At 46.6% G+C, this 10,610-nt stretch overlaps 1 protein-coding gene across 2 annotated transcripts in view; it reads left to right on the plus strand.

Moving 5' to 3' along the window:
- samd13 (sterile alpha motif domain containing 13) overlaps positions 1–7,135 on the plus strand; it is a 29,905-nt gene extending 22,770 nt beyond the window's left edge. For both annotated transcript variants that reach the window (XM_033029078.1, XM_033029076.1), the window contains exons 7-8: positions 234–342; positions 6,023–7,135. In XM_033029078.1, coding sequence (XP_032884969.1) covers positions 234–342; positions 6,023–6,172 — 259 coding nt within the window. In that variant the 3' untranslated portion in view covers positions 6,173–7,135. The remainder of the gene's footprint in view (positions 1–233; positions 343–6,022) is intronic.
- The last annotated feature ends 3,475 nt before the right edge of the window (positions 7,136–10,610 follow it).

The raw sequence follows: 10,610 nt of genomic DNA on the forward strand, positions 1-10,610 counted from the left end.
ACCGAAGCCAATTAACCTACAAACCTGTACGTTTTTGGAGCACCTGGAGAAAACCCACGCAGGCCATGGGGAGAACGTACAAACTCCGTACAGACAGCACCAGTAGTCGGGGACGGGCACGGGTCTCTGGCGCTGTGAGGCAGCAGCACTACCCGCTGCGGTGCGGTTTGGTTGGCGGTCAGGCACGGCCCCGGGCTGATTGTTTGGGGCGATCTCTCTCTCTATCTCGGCAGCTCGGTGGAGAGAGTGCGGCTCGACCCTGTGGAGTGGACAATCCTGGACGTCTTCAATTACTTCAAGAAGGCCGGCTTCGAGGACCAGGCTGCGGCCTTTCAGGAACAGGTGGGTGCGTGAGGGACAAAGGAACAAGTCCGCAGTCGGGCGCGCTCTGCTTACCGACCCGGAGATCGACAGATTCTAGATTAGTACACCTGTCAGGGATTATGGCAAACTGGAGGACCAGCACCTCGTATTGTGCTTGGGAACCTTACAACAGATTCCTGATTAGTGCGGGTGTCAAGGGTTACGGGGAGAAGGCAGGGGAATGGGGTTTGGAGGGAGATAGATCAGAATGGCGGAGTAAACTTGATGGGCCGAATGGCCTAATTCTGCTCCTATAACTAATGAACATGAATCTTGGGTCGTAGAGTCAACGAGTGAAACAGCATGGAAACAGACCCTTCGGCCCAACTTGCCCACGCCGACCAAGATGCCCCATCTACACTAGTCCCTCCTTCCTGCGTTCGGCCCATATACCACTAAACCAGTCCTATCCATGTACCTGCCCGCATGTCTTTTAATTGCTGTTATAGTACCTGCCTCAACTACCTCCCCTGGCAGCTCGTTCCATATAGGCACCACACTCTGAGTGAGAAAGTTACCCCTCGGGTTCCTATTAAATCTTTCCCCCCTCATCTTAAACCTATGTCCTCTGGTTCTGGATTCCTCCCCGTCTGGGTAAAAGACTGGGTTTAATTCTCGGTCGACAAAAATGCTGGAGAAACTCAGCGGGTGAGGCAGCATCTATGGAGCGAAGGAATAGGTGACGTTTCTGGTCGAGACCATAATTCTTGAGTTGCCCTCCCTCCTTGTCTGAGCATGAAGCAGTAAGGTGGAGATTGACAGATTCTTGATCAGTATGGGTGTCGGGGGTTATGGGGAGAAGGCAGGAGAATGGGGCTGAGAGGGAAGGATTGAATGGCGGAGTAGACCTGATGGACCGAATGGCTTAATTCTGCTCGCATGGGTTTATGACGTTCCTTATTAAAGTGGCGCAGCTGGTGGAGGTTCGATCCTGACCTCGGGTGCTGCCTGAATGGAGATTTATAATGGGATCTGAACAACAACATTTTAAACAGAGGCTGGTGGATAGTTTCACTTCTGTTTAATAATAATAATAATAATAACTTTATTTATAAAGCACTTTAAACAACCGCAGTTGCCACAAAGTGCTGTACATGAGAACTCATGGACAAAAAGTTATTACAAACCATTAAAAACCATAAAACGAAGGACTAAAAAACAGTAAAAATTAAAAGACATTAAAAGCACTAAGAACAGGAGCAATGTCTCAGCCAGTGTCGAAAGCCAGAGAATAAATAGAGAATAGTTTAGTTTATTGTCACGTGTACCGAGGTACAGAGCTTTTGTTGCGTGCTAACCAGTCAGCGGAAAGACAATATATGATTACAATCGATCCATCCACACTGTACAGATACATGATAAGGGAATAATGTTTAGTGCAAGGTAAAGTCTGATCAAAGATAGTCCGAGGGTCACCAATGAGGTAGATAGTAGTTTAGTATTACTCTCTGGTTGTGGTAGGACGGTTCAGTTGCCTGATCACAGCTGGGAAGAAACTGTCCCTGAATCTGGAGGTGTGCGTTTTCACACTTCTGTACCTTTTGCCCGATGGGAGAGGGGAGAGGAGGGAGTGGCCAGGGTGCGACTCATCCTTGATTGTGCTGCTGGCCTTGCCGAGGCAGCGTGAGGTGTAGATGGAGTCAATGGAAGGGAGGTTGGTTTGTGTGATGGTCTGGGCTGCGTCTACAATTCGCTGCAATTTCTTGCATCTTGGATGGAGCTGTTCCCAAACCGAGCTGTGATGCATCCCGATAAAATGCTGCCTACGGTGCATAGTGACGTGGCTTTGGGGATTCCAGTCCTCTTGTGGAATGGATCTCCGGTCATTTTTGTCGTACGGAGATCGCGAGGATCACCAGATGTTGCACTCCGTATTCTCTTTAAACTCACTGTGCAACATCTGGTGAACCTCGCGATCTCCGTACGACAAAAATGACCAGAGATCCATTCCACAAGAGGACTGGAATCCCCAAAGCCACGTAACTATATGCCGTAGGCAGCATTTTATCGGGATGCATCACAGCTCGGTTTGGGAACAGCTCCATCCAAGACCCGCAAGGAATTGCAGCGAATTGTGGACCCAGCCCAGACCGTCACACATGACTCCATTTACACCTCGTGCTGCCTCGGCAAGAACGAGTCGCACCCCTGGCCACTCCCTCTTCTCCCCTCTCCCATCGGGCAAGAGGTACAGAAGTGTGAAAACGCACACCTCCAGATGCAGGGACAGTTTCTTCCCGGCTGTTATCAGGCAACTGAACCATCCTACCACAACCAGAGAGCAGTCCTGAACTACTATCTACCTCATTGGTGACCCCCGGACTATCTTTGATCGGACAATTGTAAATTGCCCCTAGTGCGTGTAAGATGGAGCTAGTATACTGGGTGATCGCTGGTTAGCACGGACTCGGTGGGCCGAAAGGCCTGTTTCTTTACTGTCTCTCTAAACTAAACACTTAAACTTGTAGACAGGTATATGGGGAGGAAAGGTTTAGACAGATAAACCTGTGTTCAGTTTTGGTCACCATGCGATAGGTAGGACGTTGTTAAGCTGGAGCGAGGGCAATTTACAATTAAGCCAGGCATATTAACCTACAAACCTGCAGGTCTTTGGTGTGTGGGAGGAAACCGGAGATCTCGGAGAAAACCCACGCAGGTCACGGAGAAAACCCACGCAGAGAACGTGCAAACTCCGTACAGACAGCACTCATAGTCAGAATTGAACCCGAGTCTCTGGCACTGTGATACAACAACTCTACCGCTGCACCACCGTGCCTCGTGTCAGCCTATTCCTTCCATGATGTTGTACATCTCCAGAAGCAGTTTCACTCTGGTTGACTATGCCTGTATCGGTGGCTTCTGACCGTGTGTGACCTTTGTCTGTCTTCAGGAGGTTAACACACGATGAGCGTTTGACGGCACTGGGCCTGTACTTGCTGGAGTTTAGAAGGATGAGTGGGTACCTCATTGAAACTTACCGAATAGTGAAAGGCCTGGATAGAGTGGATGTGGAGAGGATGTTTCCACTGGTGGGAGAGTCTAGGACCAGAGGTCACAGCCTCAGAATCAATGGACATTCCTTTCGGAAGGAGATGAGGAGGAATTTCTTTAGTCAAAGGGTTGTGAATCTGTGGAATTCTTTGCCACATAAGGCTGTGGAGGCCAAGTCAGTGGATATTTTTAAGCCAGAGATAGATACAGTGCCCTCCATAATGTTTGGGACAAAGACCCATCATTTATTTATTTGCCTCTGTACTCCACAATTTGAGATTTGTAATAGAACAAAATCACATGTGGTTAAAGTGCACATTGTCAGATTTTAATAAAGGCCACTTTTATACATTTTGGCTTCGCCATGTAGAAATTACAGCTGTGTTTATACATGGACCCCCATTCCAGGGCACCATAATGTTTGGGACACATGGCTTCACAGGCGTCCGTAATTGCTCAGGTGTGTTTAATTGCCTCCTTAATGCAGGTATAAGAGAGCTCTCAGCATCTAGTCTTTCCTCCAGTCTTTCCATCACCTTTGGAAACTTTTATTGCTGTTTATCAACAAAGTTGCGCCAATGAAAGTCAAAGAAGCCATTATGAGACTGAGAAACAAGAATAAAACTGTTAGAGACATCAGCCAAACCTTAGGCTTACCAAAATCAACTGTTTGGAACATCATTAAGAAAGAGAGCACTGGTGAGCTTACTAATCACAAAGTGACTGGCAGGCCAAGGAAGACCTCCACAGCTGATGACAGAAGAATTCTCTCTATAATAAAGAAAAATCCCCAAATACCTGTCCGACAGACCAGAAACACTCTTCAGGAGTCAGGTGTGGATTTGTCAATGACCAATGTCTGCAGAAGACTTCATGAACGGAAATACAGAGGCTACACTACAAGATACAAACCACTGGTTAGCCACAAAAATAGATGTCCAGGTTACAGTTTGCCAAGAAGTACTTAAAAGAGCAACCACAGTTCTGGAACATGGTCTTGTGGACAGATGAGACAAAGATTAACTTATATCGGAGTGATGGCAAGAGCAAAGTATGGAGGAGAGAAGGAACTGCCCGAGATCCAAAGCATACCACCTCATCTGTGAAACACGGTGGTGGGGGTTTTATGGTCTGGGTATGTCTGGCTGCTGAAGGTACTGGCTCACTTATCTTCATTGATGATACAACTGCTGCTGGTAGTAGCATAATGAATTCTGAAGTGTATAAACACATCCTATCTGCTCATGTTCAAACAAATGCCTCAAAACTCATTGGCTGGCGGTTCATTCTACAGAAAGACAATGGTCCCAAACATACAATTTAATTTATTTTTATTAGAAGCAATTATACACGGATAAATCGCTCGGCATCTACAATTATACAATTATTGTACAGCTTCATTTTTTTCAAATTTTATCTTAACAAACACACAGTAGACAGAGAACAAAAAACAACAATTAAAGAAACCAAAAAAACAAAAACAAACAAATAAACCCAAAAACATATCAACAAACAATAAAAACAAACAAAACAAAACAAAAAAAAAAAGTGGAGGGCAGCCAGAATATCAGTCAGAGTGCAAGATCAAAGTTCGCACTGATTAAAGACATAGCACAGCAGCAAAATAAACAAATCAGACTGTTATCATCAAGCAATATCAAAAATGGTTTCCACACCTTCAAAACATAATTTTGTGAATTCCCTTTGTTAAAACAAATCTATTCCATCTTAGCAATAGAAAGCATTTCGTTGAGCCACCTCTTGAAACATGGGGAGAGTGGAGACTTCCAATTCAGTAATATTTTTTTAGCTGCAACCATACCTGCTCTAAGAATCTGCTTCTGGTGGGAAGGAAGGGCTCCTGTATTGTCAGAGCAACCAAAAATAGCCAGATTACAATCAGGCGGAATATTTATTCGACATTGTTTGGAAAGACAGTTAAATATGTCACTCCAGAAATTACTTAATACTGGACAGTGCCAAAATAAATGTGATAGTGATCCTTCTGCAGTACCACATCTGTCACACATGGAGGAAACAAAACAAGAATCTTGTTAACCTTTTGAACAAAAATCTTGTTAACCTTTTGAAAAAAAATCTTGTTAAATTTGGTTTTAGAATAATGTAGTCTATGCAAGACTTTAAATTGAATTAATCTGTATCCAGAGAAGACACCCAGCAACTGGTGATGTCCATGAATCGCAGACTTCAAGCAGTCATTGCATACAAAGGATATGCAACAAAATACTAAACATGACTACTTTCATTTACATGACATTGCTGTGTCCCAAACATTATGGTGCCCTGAAATGGGGGGGACTATGTATAAACACAGCTGTAATTTCTACATGGTGAAACCAAAATGTGTAAAAATACCTTTTATTAAAATCTGATAATGTGCACTTTAACCACATGTGATATTTTTTTCTATTATAAATCTCAAATTGTGGTGTACAGAGGCAAATAAATAAATGATGGGTCTGTCCCAAACATTATGGAGGGCACTGTAGATTCTTGATTAGTATGGGTGTCGGGGGTTATGGGGAGAAGGCAGGAGAATGGGGTAAGGAGGGAGAGATAGATCAGCCATGATTGAATGGCAGAGTGGACTTGATGGGCCGAGTGGCCTAATTCTGCTCCTATCACATGACCTCCGATGTATCCACAGGAAATCGACGGCAAGTCTCTGCTCCTCATGAAACGCAGTGATGTCCTGACGGGACTGTCGATCAAGCTGGGGCCCGCACTCAAGATCTACGAATTCCACGTGAAAACCTTGCAGATGAGTCACTTAAAGGGCAGCTCGCCTGAGTGTTAAACTCCCGCCCAGGAGATGATGTCTTGGTGTCAAATCCACCCACTGTGTTTCTTCCCCTCCCCATCCGTGTCCTCCCCATCCCTGTCCTCCCCATCCATGTCCTCCCCATCCCTGTCCTCCCCATCCGTGTCCTCCCCATCCCTGTCCTCGCCATCCCTATCCTCCCCTTCCCTCCCCCTGGTTGCATGTAGGTTGTTGGTGGTCCATTATTAGGACGCGTGTGGTCGGGGCGTTGTCAGGCTGATGTCCGATCTCGAGGGACCTGTGGTTCGACGCCCTTTCCTTACTGTGACCTGGAACCACTTATTGTGAGCAGTGGTGTATTTTGCTGCCCCTGGTTCACCAAATGTATTTACGTTTGGACCTGAGCTGTAAGAACACGGCAGACCGGTCGGTGACCAAGGTGAAGCTACACCAGCCATAACGCGTTGCCTAAGTATGGGGAGCGTTATTTAAAAAAGACACTGCTGTGTTTGTAAGATGGACATATAATGCTGGAGTAACTCAGCGGGACAGGCAGCATCTCTGGAGAGAAGGAATGGGTGACGTTTCGGGTCGAGACCCTTCTTCAGACCGAGAGTCGGGGGGAAAGGGAAACAAGATATAGACGGTGATGTGGAGAGATATAGAACAAATGAATGAAAGTTATGCTTAAAAGTAACTGTTAAAATGGAAAGGGGCCGCTGTTAGCTGTGGGCTAGGTGAAAATGAGACTCAACACGACGACTTTGAAACCGGTCCATGTACCTGTCCTCGTGTCCTTGAACATGGTGGGAGCATTTGAATCGTCTCAGCTAAAGGGAACAGGATGGACTCTTTGAAATCCATGTTCAATGGTTCATAACTTCATGTGGTAGGAGCAGAATTTGGCCATTTGGTCCATGGAATCAACTCCGCCATTCAGTCATGGTTGATCTATCCCTCGAGACCCCATTCTCCTGCTTTCTCCCCATAACCCCTGACACCCGTACTAATCGAGAACCTATCAATCCTCACCGTAAATATATCTACAGCCTTCTGTGCCAATGAATTCCACAGATTCACCACCCTCCGACTAAAGAAATACCTCCTCATCCCCTTCCTAAAGGAACGTCCTTTAATTCTGAGGCTATGACCTCTGGTCCTAGGCTCTCCCACTAGTGGAAACATCCTCTCCACATCCGCTCTCTCCAGGCCTTTCACTATTTGGTAAGTTTCAAGGTTCCCCCCCTTGTTCTTCTAATCTCTGCTGAAGGAATATTGTAAACCTCCCTCCCTCCCCACCGAAAGAAAAGAAAACCCTTAAAAAAAAAAAAATCCAAGACACAAACAGAAAAAAAACCTAAAGAACTCTATGAAAATCCCTCCCAAAAAAAACCATACATAAATAGACAGAAAGACAAGAAGAAAACCTCCTAAATCCCGGAAAAACGCTAACCCTCCCCTATCCACTCTCCCTCTCCCAACTCTCCCTCTGCCCTCCCTCCTCTCCCTCTCCCCCCATCCATCCATCCCTCTCGCCCTCCCTCTCTCCCTCCATCCCCGTCATGCTTGTTCCCTGTATTTATAATTGCACAGCCTGACCATACGTGTTTGTTGCACTTGTACGCATATTATTTGAGCTGGAAACGAATGGTCATCGAATTCTTTCCCCCTCTCCCCACCCCACCCCAGTTCCCGTCCCCCTTGCTGTCCTGTTGTGGGACGGTTGGTTGCAACAGCAAGAGAGACGTGCAGACAGAAAAGCAGTGAAACGCTAACCACTGTGTCTCCCTGTGTGTGTGTGTGTGTGCGTGCGCGTGTGTGTGCGCGCATGTTTGTGAGTATGCGCGTGTGTGTGTACATGTGTGTGCGTACGTGTGTACATGTGTAAGTGTGTGCGTGTATGAGAGGAATGTTAAGTTATGATTATGTTTTTTTGTGTGTGTATATTGCAGACTTTATCAACATATTGTAACCAATCATCTCAAATTACAGATGTACATTGAAAGTATTTATACTTGTTGCTTAAGAGATGAAATGTTATATTAAGTTTTTTTTTAAATAACAAGTTGCTGGTGAAACATTTGTGTTGCCTGTTCTTTTGCGGAAACAGAGTCGTACAGCACGGACACAGGCCCTTCGGCCCAACTCATGAGTTCAAGGATCAGGATTAGGCCATTCGGCCCATAGAAACAGGTGCAGGAGGAGGCCATTTGGCCCTTCGAGCCAGCACTGCCATTCATTGTGATCATGGCTGATCATCCACAATCAGTACCCCGTTCCTGCCTTCTCTCCATATCCCTTGACTCTGCTAGCCCTAAGAGCTCTACCTATCTCTCTTTTGAATGCATCCAGTGAATTGACCTCCGCTGTCTTCTGAAGCAGAGGATTCAACAAATTCACAACTCTCTCCCATCAAGTCTACTCCGCCATTCCATCATGGCTGATCTATCTTTCCCACTCAACCCCATTCTCCTGCCTTCTCCCCGTAACCCCTGACACCCGTACTTATCAAACTTGCCCACGCCGACCAACATGCCCCATCTACACTAGTCCCACCTGCCTGCGTTTAGCCCATATCCCTCTAAAGCTGTCCTATCCAAGTACCTGACCAAATGTCCGTCAAATGTTGTGATAGTCCCTGCCTCAACTACCTCCTCCGGCAGCTCGTTCCATACACACACCGCCCTCTGAATGAATGTCGCTGAGTGAGTGAGCAACTGGCTGCTGACCTCGGGGCGCTGTCTGTGTGGAGTTTGCACGTTCCTCCTGTGTCCGGTTTCTTCCCACATCCGAGAGCCGTGCGGGCACGTGGATTAATTGACCCTCTTGTGTAGGGAGTGGATGGGAAAGTGGGATAACATCGAACTGGTGTGAACGGGTGATCGATGGTCAGCACAAACTGTATTTCTAAACTAAACTCGGGATCTTGAGTGTTCAAACCACATCCACATACTCTTCACCATCCCAGTAAAGTCATAGAAGAATACATCATGGAAGAATACGTCATATGCTGAGAGAATGGAGCAGCTGGGCTTGTATACTCTGGAGTTTAGAAGGATGAGAGGATATCTTATTAAAACATATAAGATTTTTGAGGGTTTGGACACGCTAGAGGCAGGAAACATGTTCCCGATGTTGGGGGAGTCCAGAACCAGGGGCCACAGTTTAAGAATAAGGGGTTGGCCATTTATAACGGAGACGAGGAAACACTTTTTCACACAGAGAGTTGTGAGTCTGTGGAATTCTCTGCCTCAGTGGGCGGTGGAGGCAGGTTCTCTGGATACTTTCAAGAGAGAGCTAGATAGGGCTCTTAAAGATAGCAGAGTCAGGGGATATGGGGAGAAGGCAGGAACGGGGTACTGATTGGGGATGATCAGCCATGATCACATTGATTGGCAGTGCTGGCTCGAACGGCCGAACGGCCTACTCCTGCACCTATTGTTTAAACTGGCCTTTCGGCCCATTTTGCTATGCTGTGCATGTTGGCATTCTGGACGAGTCCCATTTGACCCACATCCTTCTAAACCCTTCCTGCCCATAAATCTGGCAATGTCTTTTAAAATCCGTAATTATATTCGCTTCCAGATACGGACCACCCTCTTGGGGGGGGGGGGGATAAGACTTTGAGCCTTTGCTTTGTCTGCTCCCTCTTGGACACCACCTTAGTGCCTCACCTGACCCTGGACCTAACGTCAGCCTGATATATTTTACCAAGGACCAAATATTTACGCAAGAATCGAGAGGCAGAGATGCAGAATCAGAAATATAATTAAGAACTGGGTGGCACATAGAAACATAGAAAATAGGTGCAGGTGGAGGCCATTCGGCCCTTCGAGCCAGCACCGCCATTCACTGTGATCATGGCTGATCGTCCCCCATCAATAACCCGTGCCTGCATTCTCCCCATTTCCCTTGACTCCACCAGTCCCTAGAGCTCTATCTAACTCTCTCTTAAATCCATCCAGTGATTTGCCCTCTGTGGCAGGGAATTCCATAAATTCACAACTCTCTGGGTGAAAACGTTTTTTCTCACTTCAGTCTTAAATGACCTCCCCTTTATTCTAAGACTGTGGCCCCTGGTTCTAGATTCTAAGACTGGCCCCTGGTTCTGGAACGGGCAAGTTGCACAGTGGTGCAACGGGCAAGTTCTTGTTCATAAGAGGTAGGAGCAGAATTAACCCATCAAGTCTACTCCACCATGGCTGATCTATCTCTCCTGCCTTCTCCCCATAACCCCTGACGCCTGTAACTAATCACAAATCCATCTAAGCCTTACAAATATCCATTGACTTGGTCTCCACAGCCTTCTGTGGCAAGGAATTCCAATGAAGAGCCGCTGCCTCACAGCGCCAGTCACCCGGGGTTCGATCCTGGCCGCGGGCGCTGTCTGTGCTTCCCCGTGACCGCGTGGGTTTTCTCCGGGTGCTCCGGTTTCCTCCTGCTCTCCAAAGACGTACAGGTTTGTAGATTAATT

The sequence above is a fragment of the Amblyraja radiata genome, chromosome 10, assembly GCF_010909765.2.
Source record: "Amblyraja radiata isolate CabotCenter1 chromosome 10, sAmbRad1.1.pri, whole genome shotgun sequence".
NCBI classification, from domain to species: domain Eukaryota; kingdom Metazoa; phylum Chordata; class Chondrichthyes; order Rajiformes; family Rajidae; genus Amblyraja; species Amblyraja radiata.